Source organism: Eriocheir sinensis, chromosome 14 (assembly GCF_024679095.1).
Source record: "Eriocheir sinensis breed Jianghai 21 chromosome 14, ASM2467909v1, whole genome shotgun sequence".
Taxonomy (NCBI): Eukaryota; Metazoa; Arthropoda; class Malacostraca; order Decapoda; family Varunidae; genus Eriocheir; species Eriocheir sinensis.
In genome coordinates, this window is record NC_066522.1 from 8,492,838 (window position 1) to 8,516,731 (window position 23,894).

The following is a 23,894-nucleotide window of genomic DNA, read 5'->3' on the forward strand; positions in this document are numbered from 1 at the left end:
GGGGGGCGGCAATTCTAGCCTGGACCTGCCGCCCACAAGGCTGACAAAATAATAATAATAAACAAAGAGGTCAAAAAAGGCCTGAATAGTTTATCGTAATCGACAATTTTTGCATTAAAATCAACAAAATATGAAATATTTTCCATTATCCTTTTACTTTTACTCTTATACATTTCAGCGGCAGACAAACGCTGTTTTTCGCAAATATCTCCTAAACGAATCTTTGGATCAGTATGATATTGGAGGCAAGACGTATTTCACGTTGATAACTGTACAACACCTGGATGCCTAGATATGATGACTGGATTAGGCTTAATATCTTAATTATACGGCACACACAGCAAAAGCATCTTTATTATGTATACCGGTATCCTATAATCACGTTGCCCAAATTATAGGGTCATAGGCAGTAAAGGTACGTGGTGGAGGTGGGAAGTGGTGATGGGGGGGGGGAGGAGGCGTTACTGAGAACTTTGCCCTGGGGCGTCATGTAAGGGCTCTGGCTACCGGTGGTCGTTTAGTGTTCGTCCAATGGCTGGCCGGACGACGACCATCCATGGTAAGATCACACCCTGACCTCACACCTGGAGTCAGGTCAAGACGCCCACCATACGCCGACCGGTGACCGACAGGTAAGGACCAGTACGCGTCCTGTTAACGACCTGCAGCTGACGTGTTACAGTTACAGTAATATTATCACCCAGTTATATTACACATTTTTCATTCTTATTTCTGTAAATTATATATGAAAAAATAGTTTCTTATAAAGGTAATGAAAGTATTATGTGCTTCACTGCAGCAAAAGTCGGATATTTGTGCTGCCCCCCCCCCCCCCTATGTGCCTCAGACGTGCAAAAAATGCTCCAAACAATCTTTTTTTTAACCTGTTATTAGTATGTATGCTACATTATATTCGTTCTAATGCATTTCCATCACCCTGCGCAGAGCAGAAGATGAAATTAACAATTCTTTTTTAAATGGATAAAAGCCATTAGCTCAACAAACTCATTGTTACTGCTGTGCACATCATGTCCTGCAGTGATTTATTTTGGTTAGGCAGAGGTGACCCATACACATTTGCCCGTGTGTTTGACCTGTGGAGCAGGTTGAGTCGGGACGGAGCTTGGGCGGGCTGAGGGGCGTGGGACGTCACTGCTCAGGAATGTACCTCATATCCGGGCAAGGGTGGTTTGATCTACCACCGGTCGCCGCACAACTCGCCGTGTGGTGGAAGGCCAGTGATAGATGAAAAGTGGACGGCGGCCATCAGCGACCTCCTACTATCTGACGGCAACCAGACGGCGTCCTCTTGCCATCCGGTCGCCGTTCAACAGTTAATGGTCACCTGTCGGCCACCGGTGGCAGTCCGCTTATCGTCCAGACGTAGTCCATTCGACCACCGGACGGCAACCTTTTTTACGACCGGCAGCGACCTAAAAGAGGTAGGCTGGAGGTTTTAGACCATGACCTAAAACCTCCATCGGTCGCAGGGCAGACGGAGGCACATGACGATCGCATGCACGACCAATCGTCGACCATGTGAAACCTCCCGCGACCTGCAGCTCGCTGGAGGTAGGCAGTAGGTCGTAGAGCCAGTGTGACTGGGCCTTAAAACCTCCATCGGTCGCAGGGCAGACGGAGATAAATGACGATCGCACGCACGACCATGCGAGACCTCCCGCGACCTGTAAATCGCTGGAGGTCGTCGGTAGGTCGTAGAGCCTGGGCCTTAACCAAACATAACTTACCCTAACCTACTTAACTGGGGGCAGCTCCCCTCTACCCCCTAAAGCTGTATCAGTACCGACACTCACAAACACTTGGCTTCATTTGAGTGGAAATCACGAGAAGGAAAATATTTCATCAGGTGGGAATAATAAGACTACGGTAATCGAAAGATGGGGCATCAGATTAAGAGAGGAGGGTGAGGTGGCTAGCAGACGCTATTGTAGTTACCAGAACCGGGTGGTTCAAAAATAATTATCGGTCGGTACCCGTGGATTTCTGACCGTCTGGCCCTGTCCGTTATATTCGAAATCTGTTATAAGCGGGTCCGTTATATCGAGGGTTTACTATATATATATATATATATATATATATATATATATATATATATATATATATATATATATATATATATACAAACACAAACACAAACACACACACACACACACACACACACACACACATATATATATATATATATATATATATATATATATATATATATATATATATATATATATATATATATATATATATATATATATATATATATATATATATATATATATATATATATATATATATATATATATATATATATATATATATATATATATATATATATTTATATATATATGAGATTATATGTGTGAGAGAGAGAGAGAGAGAGAGAGAGAGAGAGAGAGAGAGAGAGAGAGAGAGTTCTTCTCTGTAGGTATATATAGTGGCACTAACATGTAACGTAATACTTACAGCTGTTTGAGATGGCCACAACAATAAGGAGAAAAACACTCGACTGACCGGAGTAAAGGACTGTTGTGGACTATGTGATGGGGCACTATGTAGGCCTAGTATTCTTCTTAGCTTTCTGCCAACCCCAGTTATATACAATGGCCTTGGTGCATGGCTATAAATATAGGCTGTATTCGCTGCCCACTAACGGGGTAACTTATAGCTTATATTGCGAACCGAATGTAATATGTATATAGGCTATAGAGCTCAGTGGAATTGTTCCCTTACGTGTATATATACATACTATAGCCTACCGATTACCTTATTTAATAGATAAGAGGGAGAAAGGAAAAGGAGGGAATTAAGATGTCAAAAACAGCTATAGAGTTGTGAGAAGGGATTACAATAGAAGAGCGACCTAGAGGTTATAGTACAAGAGATAGAGGTCTATAAATTTAACTAAGTAAGAATCAGAGGAAGAGAAGAGAGAAAACGCCCAATAGCAATAGCAATAGCAAACAAGAAAAAGAGGGTCGAAATGGGGGTAAGATGCTAAGAATAGTTGAGAGAAGGGACTACAATATAAGAGAGTGACCCAGAGGTTTAAAAAGTGATAACTGAATAAAAGAATCGAGCTAATATAGTGCATTTTCTTATTAAGTAAAATACGAAGGAAACGGACGAGGCCTTTCCCTGTAAACGTCAGCGCGCCAAGCCGAGGCTCGGGCCACGGCGGCGCCACATCCGAAGACCTGGTCCAATGTTGATATTTACATGTACAGGACTTTTCATGTCCACTACTAAAAAATAAAACAGAATAATTTGAAGAGTGAGAATGACTGCAAAGTATTCGTAAATTAAGGTTCTCATGGAAATTATGTATCACAGTTCAATGCCGATGAACCACATATCTCTTCACTTCCCATGCACACAACGTGTATTAAGACAAAGAAAAATTCTAGTATACATATAATGAGATGAAATATAATGTCAAAGCGAGACATTCCGAGGGAAGTGGGCAAAAGGTGCAGGCGGTGCTTGTCGTTCGTCAGGTGTCAGCCGCCATAGTGGCCTGCGAGTCCCGTCCGGCTCACGTTATCCCTCCTGGCAGCCTCGTCCCGCCCCGCGCCGGGCACCACCACTGCACCATGGCTGACAACACCAGTGCCCCTGATTGCTGGGAGGCGGCGGCGGACGACAGCATGGCCAGCCTCCCCAGCAGCCTGTCCACGCTGAACGTCAACGCTCCGGTCTTCGTCCCCAACGTGAACGCCCCGGAGTTCGTGCCCAGCTTCATGAAGGAGGAGGCCGGCCAGACGCAGCCCGCGGCGCCGGGTGAGGCACAGGGGGCTGTGGGGCGGGCCTAGGGCACGGTGTGGGGGTGATAGGGGAAGTAGGTCAGGTCAGAGTGGCGGACAGGAGCACCAGCTGGTGAGTCACATGGAGGGCTGGGCCACAGCCACCCCGGGGCAGGCCAGGGACAGCCCAGAGGCACGCTCGTAGGCGGCGGGGCTGGGTGCTCACCAGCCTGGCTGAAGGGCCATTGTCAGGCAGCAGGCTCCAGGTGGCTTGTTACAGAGCAGTGGGCTGTCTTAGTCTTGGTTGGACTTCCCTATCTTATGGTGCTAGGTTACTAACCCTTAGGTTCAGAAGGGGCTATGCAAATTAAATAGTCACCAACTATTTAACTGGGTATTACTTTAGTCTTTCACCAATGTCACGCGGGTGGTTGACACATTTTCTCAAACTTACGGTACTTTTCATTTTTTCTCGGTATCGTTTCTTGCAGATTACTTGTTCTGCCATGTTATTTTTCTCTTCTTCACCATAAAGTATGGGGGGGTTGATGGGTACAAGCCCCCTTAGCAGGTGGGGGTGTCGAAGCAGGGTTAAGCCCTCCCTGATACAGGTTATTTCTAATTTAATTTGTCACTTTTAATTAATTTACATACCTCATTGTAGAATACATATATGACAGAAGGGCAGTTGGTTAATTAGAAAAGATATTGGCATGTTAATAATTCAAAGCTTTACCTTATTTGTTATGCATTTGTCTTCTATTGTTATGGTCAAGCTTCAGTTACGATCAAGATCTAATTTTAAAAGTGGCATGCAAAACTGTTCACCTTTGGTAAACAGTAATCATTTCAAGGTTGCCTGTTGCTAGAGATGCACCATCCTGCCATCCAATTTTTAACTAGGTTTCTTGGCTGGTAAGTTGAAAGGCTGGTTCATCAGTAGCGTGTTGTCTCGTTCATTTTCCCTCTTTTGTGAATTCAAGGAGAGACAGAAGTAGGTGCTTTGTATTAATCCCAATGTTGCAAAACTGGATTTTAAATGGCCACTTTTATTATTTCATCATGACCAAAAACTAGTTCTGAAATTACTACTTTATGATTTTGGTATTAAGATCATTTCATCTTACTGTGCTACAGTTGTTAGCATGCCTAACTACAAATCTGTGAACCTTGGTTTAACTCTTGACCTGGGGAATCGCTGTGCATCACACCCAGCTGTTCATCCTATCTTTCAGGATGGTTGATAATTGGGTACCCAGGGAAAGCTGGGGGTGGTAAACTGTGGTAATGCAGATGTTGCACTGTCCCTGTCCCAGGTTAAAGGGTTTTCACCTGCAGTAGGCTCAAGGGCCAATGCGACAAATGAGCACTGCACCACTCACCAGGTGGGGTTCCCAGCTCAAAGCAGAAGCCACACTCCACCTAAATTATAAAACAACCAATGAAAGCACAGTGACATGTGTACAGGCTGGGAATTGGAACATCTGCAGCAAGATTTGAATTACTAAGAAATTAAAAGTTAGTTGGGCCATGCAAGAATGTGTCCTCCGACTGAAGAAATTGTATAGAACATCAAGATTGTCGGCAAGAGGTGCTTTGAAAGCTGTAATGTACTGATTAAAGAAAACACTCAGGGGCAGAGAGTTACACGTATTTATGCCTCAAATACTGAAGAATCTCCTTCAAATACCTAACTAGGAATGGACACAAAAGGTTTTGTATTGATGCCCTGTAGTGTTGGTGACATGGTTAAAGAAACAAATCCGCAGGTCTACTGAAGCAGCAGCAATGAAAAGGTTGCCAGTATTCAGTCATGTCACGTCAAAGTAGCCAGCCCTGCACAGAATACAAACTGAGGTTCTCACCTGGTTGGCTACCATGTTCCAGTTAGACATACAACTCAAGGGAGATATGCTAATTGTATATAAGTCAACCTAAAGATGCATCAAGTCATTTCACTATACTCCATCCATTTTATCAAGGCACTTTGGGTGCAGTCAGCTAAGGTTGTAAAGAATGATGAAAATTACCAAATCTTTAATAATTTTAAACTATAAATGTCTTAATTTAAGCTATTAGCTTGAATTTAAACACTATAGATTTAATTTTATAACAAAGCTGTATAAATGAATGATTAATTTATGCTAAAAGTGACTTTATAAATCCCATAAAACTTGGCACTGTTGCTTTTGCAATGTTGACAAGTGAAGTGGTTCAGGGTCAGACCATGTCACTATCCTGCCATGGAAGTTTACCCTATGAAATAGATGTGGCAGTTCTGCTAGCAATCCAAGGCCTGAGGGAGCCACACCCAAAGTGCCTTCAGCCAAGGAAAATAGGGTGGTGCAGACCATGGAACCTGCTTGAGCCCTGAATGTGTGTGTTGGCTTTGAGCTGGAGGGCATGGCATCACACTTATGGATGATGGGCAAGATAATGATGCATTGGTTCAAATTAACTCTTTCTTGTCAGTGCCGTCTGTGAAAAGCACACTTTTCTTGTGAACTGCCCCATCAGGAATTTCAACCACTGTTGGTTTCACGAGAGCTGGCGGGGATAATCCTTCAGGGATGGACACGCGGACTTGGCATCATTGCTTGGGGGGCTGTCTCTGCGCCGCTCATTGGCTGTTGTTTACTAGATCTAACCTGCGTCAAATTTCATTTGCTATGACATTGGGTTACAAGTCCAATCCGAGAAGTTTCGGGTTCCTACAGAGTTATTCATCCCGAACTCTGTTGGGACCCGAAACTTCTCGGATTGGACTTGTATCACGGCCCCTAAACTGACCTTTGTAGGGACCTGAAAGTTCTCGGATGAGACTTGTAATACGTCCAATAGCCCATTATCTCTTGCTTGCTGCTATCTCTTTAAATCAGCACTGTTAGTATGTAAGTGTAGTTATTCTTATAATCGCTCTTCCTTATGGATGTTTATTACCCACAAATAATGGAAATACATTTCAGGATTATTGATGCACAATGAAAGAGAAGGTTCTTGCCTTAGGCCAGTGTTTACATTATGACTACATAGCATCACTACACTTTATGGCAAAATCAGGACTAAAATTATACCAAGAAATTTTACAATAAATGAGTTAATGAATGACATTGTGTAGCCTAGCACTTTGTAGTAGTAGGAAAAGTAGGGAAAAAAGTCTGACTTCAAACTATCATGATTGCCGTGCGTCGCTGGAAATTGTCCGTTTATGTGCAGTTCCAGTATTGTGAATGTCTTTTTAGATTTATCTATAATAGCTCAAAAGGCACATATTTATCAAAGATATTATTACATTAGTTTCTATCAGTGCAAAATGTTACCTTACAACTCAAAAAGGGTCTTGGCATGAATACAAAGTCAATTTTATGCATGTTAGAACAAGTTAAGAATTGACCATTGAACGCGCAGTACCATCACCCAAACAATGATACCAAGTCCATGAGTCTACCCCTGAAAGATTATCCCCACCAGCTCTCGTGCAACTGACTATAGTTGCATACACATGTATTACTTCTAGCGCTCATAGCAAAGTTACTTTTGATTATAGAATGCTCATTTAGGTGTCATTTTAAAGCTTAGTAATTGTGCTATCTTTTACAATAGCCAAAAATGAAAAACCTACCAGTATAATGCAAAAATGCAAGTTGAATTGAGCCGACATGCAAATTTTTTTAACTTCCCTGTTTTCCACTCAATTTGAGCTTGCCCTTGCCCTTCAAAGATGATGCCTGGGTGAACCTTGGCATTGTTACTGCATTAAAAGCACATTCAAGAATATCCTAAGAAGTTTCCAATAAATAAAATGCAACATGAGTGGAAATCTGAACACTTTGTTGTAAAGGTCACGCATATGTGACACCTCATGATGGAAACAAATGCTTCACTAAATGATTTGTGTTCCACAACAAGCCACCCACCACCTTTGCTCCGCCCCCATGAGGACAAATATCAAGCTACTTGCTCTGTCCGTCATCCAACATTTGATGACCTGAGATATGTTTTATTTTCAATATTTAAGAAAACTTTTTTGGATGATGACGAAAGTCATCATCCTGACGTCTACACCATTACATCACACAACGATGAAAGTTGTCATCAAAACAGGAAAGGGTTAACAAATAGTTTTTTTTATCATTAATGCCACAATAGGTGTCTGGCATATATTTACTGTATACTTCAGCTACCAGAGAGAGTAGACTAGACCCTAGATATGGAGCTGAGCCATGGGAGGTGTTGGTATGTGATATGTGACTGGAGTCTGATTTGTCCCCTTGTACCCCAGTGCTGGCTCTTTTGTTATGCTCACAACATTTCATATTTTGTTTTTGGAATGCACATTCATACACAGCAGCATTACAAGGTAACTGGGATTCAGAATTTTCATAGATTTTATTTATTACTACAGCAATTATTTTTTAATTTCAAAATGGACACAAGTTAATGGGTGTGACTTAGACCAGTATTTTATATGGGAAATCTTAATTTTGATGGTGGAGAGCATAAATATAAATGTTATCATTATTCCTTTAGATCCGCCACCAGAACCGTCCACAAACACCCCAGAGGACCCAGCCGCCACCAACCTGGACGGAGACGTCCCTGCTGACTCCTGGGAGGAGGCTGCAGATGCTGCAACACCTTCTCCCAACCGTGAGACTCCACCAACGCCCCCTACCCCAGGCACTCCAGATGAGGATGATGATGAGGACAGCGATGAGATCAAAAAGCCCAAGAAGAAGCCATTGGATGAAGATGACTCTGCGCCCAAGAAGGAACCAGTCAATGTTATTTTCATTGGCCATGTGGGTTAGTGTTGGCCTAATGAAGGCCTGGTGCTGTGTTCATTAGTAGAGCAGTTGTTTGGGGACTGCTGCTTCTGGTTTGGTGTAAATTATACTTGTTTGGTGGATTTCATTGACTTGAAACTGAATAATTATATATACATTGTAGACTTTTGATTCAGTTTTCAGCATTTTGATAGAAACTCAAGTTTGCTGCTAAAATTTGGGCATTCATTTTCATTTTGTTATGATGGTATCAAGGTAAGTATGGTATCCTTTCAGCTCTATAAAATATGTGCTCAAATATGCAGCGTTCTCCAGTGCTTCTTGTGGAGATCAAATGTTAATGGTATTTTCTTGTGTGACATTGAATGCTTGAATACTTGATAGGCAGTGAAATGCCACAATGAATGTATCCTTTTATCATCTGACAGGGAAATAATTTGAATTTGCATTGTTGCTTTTCTTTTCAGCATTAGCTCAGATTCCTTGACATATAGTTTATTCTGGAGGATAAAATAACTACTTGCCATTTCTGAGACCTGTCTAATTGTATTCCAGTTATTACTTTTCCCTTTAAGATAACATGATGTGATTAGATTGTATGGTATTTTTTTTACCCACAAAGTGTTTCTGACTTTGTGTTGATCAAGATAGTGTTAATGTGTTATGTCAGCCTGTGTAATCTTAAAGAGACTAGAATTAGGTTTCTAGTTTACATGTAATAACTGTATTCATAACTTCATATTTTCTTTACATTTTATGTGAACTTGTATCACTTATTATTTGTGCAAAATATATGTTGCTGGAAGGTTTTTATCTCGGAAATAATAAATAAGTTTTGTTATGCAGGTCTCCGTATTTACAAGGAAGGTAAGTTATTTGACTCATTTAGAATATATTTTCCTTTTCATTTGCAAGATGCTGGCAAGTCAACGATTGGAGGTCAGATCATGTATCTGACGGGCATGGTGGAGAAGAGAACGCTGGAAAAATATGAGCGGGAGGCCAAAGAAAAAAACAGAGAAACGTGGTATCTCTCCTGGGCGCTGGACACTAATCTCGAAGGTCAGTCTTGGTAATTTTATAATTAGTTAGTGGGTTAGGTTTGTGATGTAAGTTTAATGCCTGTTTTTTGAGATTAAACTTGTTTATATTAAGGTGTAAAGTTTATGGAATTTTACTTATAAATAAAAATTCATTTGTCCTTTTTGTTGCCAGTTCAGCACAGGTTGAGCTTCCAAAATATGTGAAGGTCAGGACCTTGGGAATGCTGAATTAAAGAATATTCTAGATAATGAATAACTAGTAATTGAACCTAAGAAAATCACATTAGGAAAAAATACAGTAAAACCCCTAGTAACCGGGAACTGTGGGGATTCAAAGGTGCCAGACAAGTGGAAAGTCTGTATACTTGGGGTATATTCCTAAAGTTCTCCATGAAATTTCATTGAACCAAACATGTTTACACAGGTACTATACAGTTTGAAATGCATTCCATGACTATGAGTATGTAGGTGCTTGCTGGATTCTGTTGGACCCGTTCACCATGCAGTGCTGTGCAATGCCACCATCAGTCCAGGAGTGGGAGTGGGACTGCCCTTACAATATCATTTGCAATGGAGCCAACAAGTCTCGCCAAAATGGTGGCATCAGCCAAACTCCCGAACCAAGATCAAGACGAAGCCCCGGGGGGCAGGGAGAAACTAAACAAAGGAAACATTGTAGTTAACAAGTGTGGCCAGTGTCATCTCTGTTGCAACTGGACACAGGGCAGACCTGCATACAATTGACCTGTAAGTCATACAGGTCCAGCAGGTGGTTTGCTGAGTCCAATGGAACAGTGAATCAGCTGAGAGGCGTCCCACAGACAGCTTCCTCACAATACTCCTTCAGCTTCTCTTACTGGTGACCCTTTACTGGAAACAGCAATCATAGCTGAACAAAATATTCATAGAAAGAAGATGCAGCAGAGAGTGGCCACACTCATTAACTATGACAACCCATATATTTATTTACATTGTTGAGCTGACTACATCCCCACAGGTAATGGCTCATCATGGCTCAGGCTTGGTCTTGGCTCATGCTCCCAGTCAGTGCTGCCATCTCGGCAAAACTTGTCAGTGCTGCCACCACTGCCGTCACAAAGGCAATTCCAAGCCTGCTAATGGATCACTGGCAAAGCTACACAACGCTGTGTGGCTAATGGCTCAACTGTACGCAGGGCAATCCTACTCTAGAGGTGGCGGAAGTGTGGCACGGGTGTTTCAAATCTTAACTGGTCAGATATTCTTCATTTTTCTACAAATTTTCTTGGATTATTTTCAGTTTCTGACCAGCCAAATTTTTGCCACATACAGTAAACCCTCTGGTATCTGGGTTAATAGAGCCATGGGGGCACCTGAATATGGGAAAAACCTGGATATGGTGTAGGTTAAGTCTACGGACCCGAAAACCCAACTTTCGATCATGGCCTGCCATAAAGGCAATGACGGAGTACTACATAGGTGCTTCTTTCCATACTCATAATATGGTACACCCCATGGCTTTGTAGCAGTCAGTCTGCATCAGGGAGTGAAATGCGCGTGATTGACATGCTCCGGGCGCTGAGAAAAGGGTTCGAGCAGCGTTGTCACGGTTAGCACTCGCGGCAATCTCTCCCTGGCTTATCGCAGTCCTGCTGCACCTTGGGGAGATCTGTTACTTGGGATTCAGCAATTAGGCGCTACAGCCTCAGCCGCTAACCCATTGCTGGGGTGCCTAGCCCCGTGTTCACAGGCAGTACCTAATGTTCCCCTGCCTCGCCAATCACAGCAGCGGGGCCTGGACCCAACCCAGAAAAGCCCAGGTATTTGTGGCAGCTTAACCGCCCAAGTCTGCACCATCGTGTTTACCACGTATGCTTTCTAGCAGTCCCAGCACTGCCACAAGAAACTTTTTACAGGTCCAGTTTTACTAAACTGGAAGGCTGACCCTCTGTGTTGTTTTTAGGTGCGCGCCCGCGGCTTTATCGCTGCGTAGCTGTGTTAGCAACCTCGTGGCCACGACCATGCAGGCTTTACCACTTGGGTCAACCACAAGGCTTACCAGAGCGATACCCGAAGCGGTCCGGGCCAACAATGGGCATCAATTGCTCAAAGCAGGCTTCTGTATGGACGCCTGGGCAGGCACCCCAGGGCGCTACCCTTTTAAGCCCGGCAATGAGCCCGAAGGCCCACAGACGCCGGGCAAGTACGCCAGGCTGTCCCACTCGTGAGTGTGAGCGGGGTGGATAACCAGTTAAGGAGTCAATGACAACCTGGCGCATCCGCTTATTTGGTGATCTGTGGCTGTTTAGTTACACTGTGTTGCTCTTGCGAGCTGGGGGGGGGGCGGGTACCCCCTGCACAGTGCATCCAGCGGGACTACGGGAAGGCCAGCCACAAGAAATAACCACGATTTACGGGCAGCCCGCCCCTCCGGATTGGGCTGGCCCACGGGACTCCCGGACTCCTGCGGGCCCGTTTACTTGCCTTACTGTAATCATGGTAAAATCCTTCTTTCACATGTCGGACCGAGGGCCGTACTTATCCGCATTTCTTATTCCGTCCTCACTCCCGCAGGAGAGCTAGCAGACCCGCACGCCTTCTCCACGGTGACGGAGCCCTACTCACCTAGTCCAGTCTGGATTTAGGCAGTCATCAAAGCTTAAGCTAGGGTTTGCACTGTGTGTTTCATTTAACCCCTTCAACACGAGGATGCATATACTGTGTCCTTGCGTGCCCTGTACCATATCCAAGGACACGCTTACTTTCCTGCGAACCTTTGCACCAGGACGTCAATATCATTGCTACATGCAAGCTGGGGTGCGCCTTATGGGTGGAGTACGCCGCCTGGACAGAGCTTAGAGGCATTGCGTGGGCAATTTGAACGACTTATGGCGGCGTGCAACAATTTTAACATTTTTTTAGAAAAAGTCAAATATTTTTTTAAACTCATGGATACGGGCGAGTTCGGATACGGTGCACCCGGATAACTGAGGGTTTACTGTACTTGGGGTTTCTGGATACCCAGGGGCTGGATATTTAGTTTTTTTTTTTGTGAGAGTGAGAGTGGAAGCAGATGGACGTGCTGTTTGTGTGGTCCTGAAACTGCTGATTCGACAATGGTGAGCAGCAGGAGCAGGACTCTGAGAGACATGTGTTGCGTCTGAAGACTATTCTGGCGATAAGTGGATTGCATGCTGTTTGTGCCCTAAGTGGTGTCATGTGAAGTGTGCTCATCTGACAGGGGTCAAGTAGGATAATATACCCAAAATAAACTGGGTGTATTCGCCATGCTTACACAAGGCATCTTTAGCAACCAACATTGTGGAAAAATTGGATGAATTTAAGCAAGAATTTTCTAAAGAAATATTAGTTGTGAAAGATGAAGTTGAAACTCGGCACTCAGTGTGAAAGAGAAGTTGGGCGAGGTGGCGGATGTGCTTTGGGCTGACAAGGCAGAGTTGGCTGGCGCTAGCTGGGCTGATGTAGCAAAATGGAGGAGGAAGAAGCATTGCCTTGTGAAGGCCTCAGATCAAGATAAAAAGGCTACCGAGATGAAAAATTAAGTTTCCTAGGCATTACAAGGAATTCAGATTACTGATTCAAGATTCATAAATGGAGGTAACATTGTTATGAACTTTGATGATGAGAATACAAGGAATGAAGCAGCTCAGAAATTAGAAAATGTAGAGCAAGTTAGCACAAAAAGTGTGGGAAAGTTAAGGCCAATCATGCTCTGCAATGTGCATAAGGAGGAGACCGGGGATAAGATAATTGTGACATTGTTAAACAGGAATGAATTCCTACCCTCGATTCCAGGAGTTGAGGGGAAAATTGAGATGAATTTCAATAAGCCTGCTGCAGGTGGCACAGTGCACTATATTTTGAAATGTGACCCAACTGTTTGAGAGCTGATCCACAAGCATCATGACAAGATAAAACTAGAATGGGGAGTGTATACGCAATCATATGTTATCATTGTCAAAGATACAGCCATATTGAGGCCAACTGTACTGCTAAGAACAATGGAGAAGCACCAAAATGTTTCAAATGTGCTGGGGATCATAAATCAATGGAGTGCTCCATGGCTGAGAAGAAATGCATAAATTGTATGAGGTACAAGAAGCCTGAAATCAACCACTCAGCGAATGACTAGTGTTGTGTAGTTCTACAGACTGAAATTGGGAGAATTCGTAATGTAACCGATCATGGCTATTAATTGGTGTTTGAGACTCGAAGATAAATTGAATGTTAAATGTTCTGTGAGTTGCAAATAATCATTGGACATTAGATTGTGATACTATAAAGAAAATATTAGATAAATGGAAAACGAAATAATGGATATTTGTGATACTATAAAAATTAGCGCTATTTGCTGTCTGGAAGAACTTCGCCAGACACCATAATAATAATAATAATAATAAATATCATTAAGTCTCTCTCCCTAACACTCTCTGCTGGAGTTTTTTTCACTTTTTCCATCATTACCATCACTTTCATGAGAATCATCATCATGCTCTGTACAAATGGGTCTCAAAATCTCTTCACTTGATAATTTCTTAGCCATATTTTCTAATAGTAACAGTTACTGGTCCATGTGAACATAAAATAAAATATTGTATCACAGCACGATCACTTTACATCGGAAGTAAGAATAAATTTCATCAATTTCGTCTGACAACTGTAATATAGGCTTATCAGGCTCCGGACACAAGATAAAGGGACGACAGTCCACGCTCACAGGCTTCCTGCTGAGAGGCAACTAAGCCACGGGCAATTATCACTGCAAATCCAATGGCATGAGAGAGTTGATGATTAGTTTATTTTATAGGTCTAGCTTGGATCTTTGATGCAAAAATATTTGACGCAATTCTGAAAGATACTTTATTTTTGGCGAATTTAATTTTTTTTTTTGACGCGATTCGAGTCAAAAGCTCAGATGTAGACGTTTCTCCTTTGACGCGAATCGCGCCATGGTGCGTGAAAGGGTTAAAGAGTAAAATAAGAATATAACAGGTTCATAGGAGGTTCTAAACATTTGGAAAACGTATTTTTGAAGCTCATTCTGTATTGATATGCTATATTGTGATGGATCTCTGAAGTGGCATATGTGACCATGCTCTTCAGTTTTTATTGCAGCTTTTATTTTTTGCAGTTATTTATTAAAGAGTTTTGTTATTTTTTGTCTGTGGATCTTGAACTATTTCCAGCCCTATATGCATTTTAACAGTTTGTCTTTGGGTGGACTATGTAGTATAACTAAAAGTTCTATTTTAGACTTGGCAGAATGTAGTGTTAAATCATTGCTCCTTCCCTCCTTACAGAGCGAGACAAAGGGAAAACAGTGGAAGTTGGTAGAGCGTACTTTGAAACAGACCAGAAACATTTCACTATCCTTGATGCCCCTGGACACAAAAGCTTCGTGCCTAACATGATCGGTGGTGCCTGCCAGGCTGATTTGGCAGTTTTGGTGAGTAGGATGTACCTTATGTCCTTCTTGATCTTTGTTTTTTGTATATTTATTTAGGAAGGTTGAGGAACAGCACATTCTACTGACCAAGGAAATGGCAGATTCCAATGACCAAGGAAATGCCACTTTCCACCTGCTCCCAACAGATCTCAGAATTTTTTTTTATTGTATATGTGGTATGCATTGAAAACAAGGCGCTGCACCATTTCATAATTAAAAGTGTTCATCTTACTGGTTATATGTAGGACACTTTGAAAGCACAGCCCCAGATATTTACAACACTTCATAATTGAATGTATGTTATATCGCATAGCTGTATGTAGCAATTATTAGAATCAGAGCCCTTGATATCTGCACCATTTCATTACTGAATGTGTATGGCCTATTAGCTTTCTATTTTTATTTATTTATTTATTTGTTTTTGCGTTTGGCACATAGTGCCGTTAGGCTTTCATGATGGAGCCTGTTGGTCAGCCCCAGTCTGTTAGAGGCACAGGCAAGTATTTTATAGTGGCACCATTCTTACTTGGCTGATGCTCTCCCCTGGAGCTTCACTTGACTCACTTTAGAGGCCTAGTTGATAGCCGCTCTTCAGGACGGTATGTGAGTAGTCTTAGGCCACTCAGTGATGACTGGAAATTGTCAGCTTGTGGTGGTGGGCAGGACTTGGGTCCTCCAGGACACCATTCCTGTATGCTGACCATTCAGCTACTACCTCTCCAAGCTGCACAGAGTACGAGGAGGCATGGGTGAAAATAAACTTTTTGGTACTTGAACAGCTTAGTTTCTATGAGAATACTGAATTAAATAGTATTCATTTCTGAAACATGTACCTCAAAATTTCTTCAAAACGATGTCTTACTTTGTGTTTTGAATCTATCTGATTTTGTGTTTAGAATCTATTTGACTGACTTTCTCCAGTGCCCTGTCCCCTCACATGAACTTTCCTGAAGGGGAAGGGCCACAGCAGAAGCCTGGGTTATTTCTGTAAGAGAAACTCCCAAGTGGTGTAGGCCAATGGGATGCCCACAAAGCTGTGACTTGAGCAACCCTATGGATCCTGCGATGAGGTACTTAGGATGGGAATGGTGCCTGCATAGAGACTTAGTCAGAATTATCTCCAGGGATGGTATCATAGGGTGGGTGATGTGGCATGCCCCTCTGTGTAAGCCCTTAGTATTTGATTATGACATACTGAGGTCACCTTGGGTAGGACTTAGTTACCGCAAGCAATGTTTGCAGTAAGGTGCTGCTCGTTTCTTGAAAATCCTTTGCTTTGCCTTGTGCAGTTAGCAGTCTATGATTTTTTTTTTTTTTTCATTCAATCTTTGGTGCTGGTTAGCTTTCTTAGTGGGGCCTGGAAGTCAACCCCAGCCCGTTATGGTGCAGGCAAGTGTTTTTATAGTGGTGCTGTCTTGCTTGGCTCATGCCCTCCCCCCTCCCCCCCCAACCCAGAGCTCAATTTTGGTTCTCTATAGAGAGTTAATTTTGAGTCTGGGTTGATAGGTGGTTTTCAGGACACTATGTAGGGACTCTTAGGCCACTTGTCGAGGACTGAAAATTGTCAACTTGTATCAGCGGGCAGGACTTGAACCTGGGTCCTCCAGGATGCTGCACCCCCACATTGACCACTCAGCCACTGCCTCCCCTTAAATGCTTGACCTCTTTGCCAATGTGCAAAGCCTCACTTACTGCAGCATTGTATTCTGTTTGTGCCCTTGCTCCTCCAAGTAATTCCTTCTTCCTTCTAGAGACCTGCATGAGTATTTCTTATCATGATCACAGTATAGTTTATTTTGTGTTTTCCTCTGGTTTTAGTTTTATTTACTCAAATGATTAATTTTCTACTTTCAGGTAATTTCTGCTAGAAAAGGAGAATTTGAGACAGGCTTTGAGAGGGGTGGTCAGACTAGGGAGCATGCCATGTTGGCTAAGACAGCAGGAGTCAAACACCTGATTGTTCTCATCAACAAAATGGACGACTCAACTGTGCTGTGGTCAGAAAAGCGTTATAATGAATGCAAGGAGAAGTTGGTACCCTACCTCAAGAAGGTTGGTATATACATTGTTTCATCATCTTTGTGATATGACGTATTGTTATTTGTTGAATTAATGATTGCTGTGTAATGAATTTTATTTTTGCTATTATAAGACGCTATTTTACCATTTTATATTTAATGAAATTATGTGGAATTATTGTGAGAATGAAGATGATTAGTGAATAGAGGTGTTTGTCAGAAGTCAGTAGTGAAACAGAGGTTTGGCTCTGAGTTTTCAGACTTTGTGGGATTTCATGGAAGATAAGTGTCACAAACAAGGTAGTTGAGAAATAACAAAATGAAGTGAGATGAAAGATAGTTTAATTTTTTTTGGAAGTTGATTTTCCATTAAATACCCTCTTTCTATATTCATTACTTTATAATATTTTCTGTTTCACAGGTTGGCTTCAACCCCAGTAAAGACATCATGTTCATGCCGTGTTCAGGCCTGACGGGTGCTAATCTTAGAGAGCCTATTGATGAGAGCGTATGCTCATGGTTCAAGGGGCCAGCATTCATTCCCTACATCAACAACTTACCGCCCCTTAACCGAAACATTAGTGGACCTTTCATGATGCCCATCGTAGACCGCTACAATGACAGAGGCACCATTGTCATGGGCAAAGTAGAGTCTGGGTGCTGCAAGAAGGGTGACAACATTGTGGTCATGCCCAATAAGGTGAGTTGTTTTCTTTACATGACACTATTGATTCATGGGGATTAGGGATACGTCTCCATATTCCATGGCATATCATAAAAGGCGACCAGGAAGTTAAGTTTGGAGAATGGGGCCTCCGTCATCTGCTTTTTTCCAGAAAGTGGAAATGGTCATAACTTCACCCCTCACCCCCCTCTCTCCCTCTCTCCCCCCTAGTAGGATATAGGGAAGTGTAGATAATGTGTACTATTTTTTTTTGTCAAAATTCATTGGGACAATGAATTTTTATTTCAATTCATTAATTAGACAGCTTTGTATTTGAGAAGACAAAACAAAACTATGTTGCTATTTCATTGTAAATCAAAATAAGTGGGAATTTTTAATGGAAAATGCAAATTGCGCTGGCAGATTTACTTGCATCTTGTAATAAAAATCATATTATCTGACATAATTGCATATCAGTGCAAATCCACCTGTAACATGTAATGATGTGGTGTCATCTTTGCAGACCCCCGTAACTGTGGACATGCTCTGGCGAGATGAGGACGAGACTGGGACCGTTAACTGTGGGGAGAACGTGAAAGTGAAGCTAAGGGGGGTAGAGGAGGCAGATGTAGCTCCTGGTTTCGTGCTGTGTGATCCCAACAACCCTTGCAAGACTGGCAGAATATTTGATGCTCAGGTAAGGAGCTTTTTCTTTATTTTTTACTTCTATCCTGTCATTCATTTTTCTACTATATCTTCTCATTCAGTTTTTCCACAATATCTCCTCTCATTCAGTTTTCCTCATCTCACCTCTCATTCATCTTTTCTCTTGTTCATCTTCTGACTTTTTCTAAACCCTCCTCACTCCGTTTTTCTCTTGTCTGTCCTCTCACTCACTTCATGTCTCTTCCCTCACACATATTTTCCCTTGTCTCCCATCGCATCCAATTTTTTTAATCACTTTTCTCTCTCTTTTTTTTTGTCTTACCTCACTCACTTTATTAGTCTTTTCTACTCAACTTTTTTTTACAAGTATTTGGGCACCAGGAGCACTTTCTCTGATTACACCCCATCCTCCTCTTGACCTATTTTCATTGGGTGTTAGCCGTTAGGGTAAATTCAAGTATCTTTGCACATTTTGGGAGTAATTTTTTACAAGTGTATCATTTGAACTTGGAAAGGCTACCAGAATCAGATCAAGACTTCTCATGGTTTAATCCTTGATGCAGTGTAATGGTGAATGTATTTGAGTGATTAGAGTGTAGTTGATAAGTTTGATTTCCATTTTTTCATATGAGGCATAGAACAGAGAAGCATCAGAAAGAAACGGCTAAGATTTTAATTCAATTGAGTATAGGATTTATTTTATTTACTTTGAACTTCTTACCTTGTTTTTGTACCTAAATTCCTTATGTGAATATGTACTACTGAAAGAGTCTTTTAAAAGTATATCTTTTTTGTGTATTGATACATTCTCTCTTTCCTTTGTGTACAGGTTGTGATTCTGGAGCATAAGTCAATCATCTGTGCTGGGTACTCTGCTGTCTGTCATATCCACTCTGTTGCTGAAGAAGTCACAGTCAAACTTCTGCTGTGCACCTTGGACAAGAAATCTGGAGACAAGTCTCAGATGAGGCCTCGCTTTGTTAAACAGGATCAGATTGCCATCATGAGGTTTGAGACGTCGGGAGTGATCTGCATGGAAGCGTTCAAGGACCACCCACAGCTTGGCCGCTTTACGTTAAGAGATGAAGGTGAGTAGCTCAGGGAGGACGAAAGTACACCCAGTCAGTTTTGCACTCGTTTGAATTATGCAAATGTAAGGTGGTGCATAACTTCCTTACCAAATTAATAATTTTTCTAAATATCACAACACAACTCTAGGCTGCTTCACACAGGACAGTTCACAGCTGCTTAGCATGACCATTTAGTTTTTTGAGAAGACTAGAATGGCTGGACTGGAGAGCAAGACAGCCATGCTTGTCTTGTCCAGCCATGAGCAACAATATTTCAGTCTGCTAGACCAAGACCAAACCATCCCTGGGGTCTTATGTGGTTCTTCCTTGGACATAACACCAATCAAATTGTATTATAGAAGTGTAGGGATTAAAATAAGTTGAAGGTTGTCAGGGAGGTATGGTAGGAGGAATACAATGGAAATATCAGCATGAGCATCTTAGAAATAGAAAATTCTCATACTTCCTCATAGTCTCCGCTGGGTAACTTCTTTGACATTGGCATGGTTCCAATTGTAACTCTTCATCAAAAACAAAAGGGCTTAGATAAGTAAAATGAAGTGTATTAAGGCCAGGAGGGAACTTAAAATGGATAACACCATTAACAAAGAAACAAGCAGCCTTAGACCTTGGCATTAAGGCCTCGACTGACATACATGGTTTATCTTGTCATATGTGAAATTAGGCCCCTGTAGTATGGTTAATAACTGAGTTTGATGGGATGTAGTGGCATAAATAAAAATACGTTGGTGAGCACCATAAACATGAGTTCTGCTGTTGTTTGGTACCTTGGCAAGACTACTCCCAGCTGCTCCTGTCGGTGGAAAGACATCCCATTAGGGGTTTGTCACAATCTAAAGAAGTTGCCTTAGGTGCATGCAGTACTTTTCTTCCATCATGAGATGTGTCCTTGTTGCAGCTGCTTTCAGGGCTTGTCTTTGCATAATGTGATGGTATTGTTTTCTCAGCATGCTTCAGACATAGTGTGTATTATGTTTACTGTACTGATCTTTGAGTAGTGTGAGCCTTCCTGCTTCTAAACATGAGAGGAGGTTGACAAGCCATGGGAAATATCACTACAGCTAAATGAGAGGAATATGTGCTCCTCATGTGATGATGCTGTCAGAATTATGAAAGATCCTCATGCTGGCTCTATTATTTGTGATATGTGTTTTCATTAACTTGTAATTCTTTATTTTTGTATGATTTTGCACACTATTGGAATGCTACTACACTTCTTACAGTCTTACTTTGAAATATGTGGATTTGATAATTGAAGATTTACAAAAATAGTATGGTGCCTTGTGAACACTATTAGTGAGCGTCTGAGGAGTTTATACAATAACCTGCAAACACGACTCATGCATGTGTGGCCCTGGTTGAGCCACATGCTCTCATCAGTATTCTCTTAGCAGCACATAGTAATTGCATACTGTTTCCTCTGATATAATTTTTTATTTTTTATTTTTAGGAAATGTCTAATTGCCAGTGATTTCTGTTAAGACAAATTGGAAAGTTTCAAAACTTGTAAATCTAAATTTAACATGTACTCACTTGAGATAAAGGAATGTCAACCAGCAGTGTCAACCAAGCCCAGGAAAAAGTACTTAAGAAAGAAAATAGGAATGGGATGTGGTTTTGGTAAACAGGTTATGGATAGCAGCTTGCCACTCCCAGACTAGAAAGGTGTGCAATCACCGTATCCTGAGAGTCCTAACATACAGGTCAGAAACTGAAAAAGATTTAAGAAGCTAAGAAGCACAAAGAGAAATGGAGAGAACAAAATCTTGGGTATAACAAAGAGAGACAGGAAGTGAGCATTGTTGATTAGAGAACAGAATGATCTAAGATATTTTAACCCTTTCCATCCGTAACACAGACGTCGGTGTCACAGTATGGAAAGGGTCAAGAGGAAATGGAAGAGGATTAATCCTCTTCTAAACCTCTCAATCCTCCTCTAAATTCCTCTTAATCCTCTTCCATTTCCTCTTAAGAGGATTAAGAGGAAATGGAAGAGGATTAAGAGGTTTCCATACGGTGACGCTGTTGGTGTCGCTGGAGTGATGGGGTTAATGACAGTTAGAATAAGAGATGGACTTGGGCAAGTCATATCATGTGCAGAACTGAGAATAAAGTAACAGTGGTAACCCAAGAATTGCAGAAGTCAGAGTACACAGAGGACCAGGTGAAGAGTTGAAATTAATTAATTGCCAGAGCAGGATAGAGTACTAATATCAGACAGAGGTTGAGAATATTGGGAAAGGCTTTTGTCCTGCGATGGACTAGCACTAGCTGACAGTGATGATTATATATATATATATATATATATATATATATATATATATATATATATATATATATATATATATATATATATATATATATATATATATATATATATATATATATATATACTAATACAGATATGAAAGTGATGAATATCATGTTTTATATAGTGTGAAATATCTGTTTACATCAGTGATATAAAATAGGAATTCCTTTGCTTTTAAATTGTAATTCTTAAAGCACATGATATTTCCCATGCAAAGTAGGATATATTTTGTGTGTCAAAACAGATCAGTGTACTTTATTTTGTTATTTTCCCTTAGCTTTTTTACCCAGCATTTGCTGGGAGCTAGGTTTTAAATTTTTTTGTGGTATATAAAGAGTACATATTTACTCAAAAACACTTGTATTGTCCTAATTTTGTTCATTTCAATTTTCAGGCAAGACGATTGCTATTGGCAAGGTCTTGAAAGTTTTGGAGTAAGATGTTGGAGTAACCAGCCTTCAAGTAATCTGTATTGCAACACCTGCAGATGCCACAAGAGTATTTATGTGCAATCCCCTTTAGTGGTGTCTTGCTCTTGTTTGATAATGGAGCCTCAGCAGCTTTTGTTAGGGCCCATTTGGAATATCTGGCCTTGGGAAATGCAAGAGGATTTTGTCGTGAGAATCACACTTAAGGCAGAATTGCGAAGTCGGTCCATCCACCAATCATCCTAAGAAAATCAAAGTGTGTGTGGGTGTCATGTCAGAGTCTCCGCCTGTTTCCTCTGCCTGTCATGCTCAACCTTCAAGACCAGTGCTCTCGCTACAAGAGTTGTCACCCTTGTAGCCCCACCAGGGGGTCAGGCTCAGGGGAGTGATGGAGAAGACGTGTATATAGAGCCAGTGTGTATTGTCTCTTTATTACAGAAAAGTGTTGTGTACGGTTTCTTGAGGTAGCTTAATGAATGTGAAGTTTTGCCCATATTCAACAGAATACAGTTTTTATAGTTATGGGTAGAAGTTCATTGAGGCATGACGGTATTGGGGAAGCCTTTCAATAAGCAGATTAGGCCTTGCAGGGGACTAGATTAATGCACCAAGCCTCAGGAAAGGTTCTTGCCAGTTGACTGCTGCAGTGGAACTGGGATTTTTACTGGTGACAATTTGAAATTTCCCAAAAATACATTGTTTGTTTGGAATATAAAAATGTGACTTTCATTAGCCAGAAGGAATGATTTTATTGTAAATTTTATTAAGTACCTTCCGTATATTACGGGGGGGCAGTGAGGCTGGTAGCAGCCAAGACTTGGTTGTTGGAGACTCATTGGTAAAGACAGAGAAGGTGACATGGTTTATGACTAACCTGCTACAGCCTTCCAGAGTGGAGCTTGTTTGAAGATTTTCCAAGGATGAGATGGCAGTGGCTATTCCTTCTTATGTGATAAATAGCACCTCTACAGGTATCACTCGCATCCTTAATTCCTCCTCTGTGCCTGAGGTTGCACGTTTTAGTGTTAACATGCAGTGGCTTAATATTTTTGGTGGTTCTCCTTCTTGGAGTGTTACAGCTGTCCTTTTATTTGCACAGCTGGCCAGTGGTGGGCTGTCTTTAGTCCAGATGGCACAGGGGGGGAGATGGGACATTGCCTGTGCAGTGTGAGCCCATTGCTGCCGCTAATCTCGGGAGTCAGGGCTCCAGAACTCCATAGCTTTTTTGTATTTTTTTTATTACATATGAATATATATAAATATATATCTATATATCTATATATATATATAGCCTTCACCTTCTGAACTAGAATGAGAAAAGCTCTGGTGCTATGGAGTGTGCTGGGTGCCTTGCTCTGCTCTTCATCATCGTGGCTTGTTCATGCTGCTAAAATGTTTTAACTTTTGTTAAATTTGTGCTATTGTAAGTAATTCCCTGTGGAAGACTCATGGTTCCCTATGACAATTATATTACACTTCTTGTTTTGGCAGTTTATTAGGCTTAAAAATAGTTTAGTTTATAACTTTTTTATTTCAAGAGCTGCCAGTAGCCCTTGTATAAAAGTTATTTATATATTTGCCGTTGCAAATTTTTCTCAATAACCCAAACTTTTTATTGTGGTTATCCTGTCTAAATGCAAAAATTTGAATATACAGGATGTGGAGGGTGACTGATGTTTGCTTCC

At 41.5% G+C, this 23,894-nt stretch overlaps 1 protein-coding gene across 1 annotated transcript; it reads left to right on the forward strand.

Moving 5' to 3' along the window:
• Positions 1-3,452: 3,452 nt before the first annotated feature.
• Positions 3,453-23,879, forward strand: LOC126998418 (eukaryotic peptide chain release factor GTP-binding subunit ERF3A-like). Its single transcript, XM_050860071.1, has 9 exons — positions 3,453-3,792; positions 8,286-8,561; positions 9,458-9,604; positions 14,886-15,031; positions 16,886-17,083; positions 17,471-17,749; positions 18,237-18,410; positions 19,209-19,467; positions 22,176-23,879. Exons 1-9 carry the CDS (start codon positions 3,606-3,608, stop codon positions 22,217-22,219), a joined length of 1,710 nt encoding a protein of 569 aa, XP_050716028.1. The 5' UTR covers positions 3,453-3,605; the 3' UTR covers positions 22,220-23,879.
• Positions 23,880-23,894: the final 15 nt, after the last annotated feature.

Bases quoted from the DNA above. Each gene is read 5' to 3' on its own strand.
- LOC126998418 (XM_050860071.1), top strand. From the start codon at position 3,606: ATGGCTGACAACACCAGTGCCCCTGATTGCTGGGAGGCGGCGGCGGAC. The intron at 17,084-17,470 runs GTTGGTATATAC...TCTGTTTCACAG, and splicing joins TGGTACCCTACCTCAAGAAG to GTTGGCTTCAACCCCAGTAA. The intron at 17,750-18,236 runs GTGAGTTGTTTT...TCATCTTTGCAG, and splicing joins TTGTGGTCATGCCCAATAAG to ACCCCCGTAACTGTGGACAT.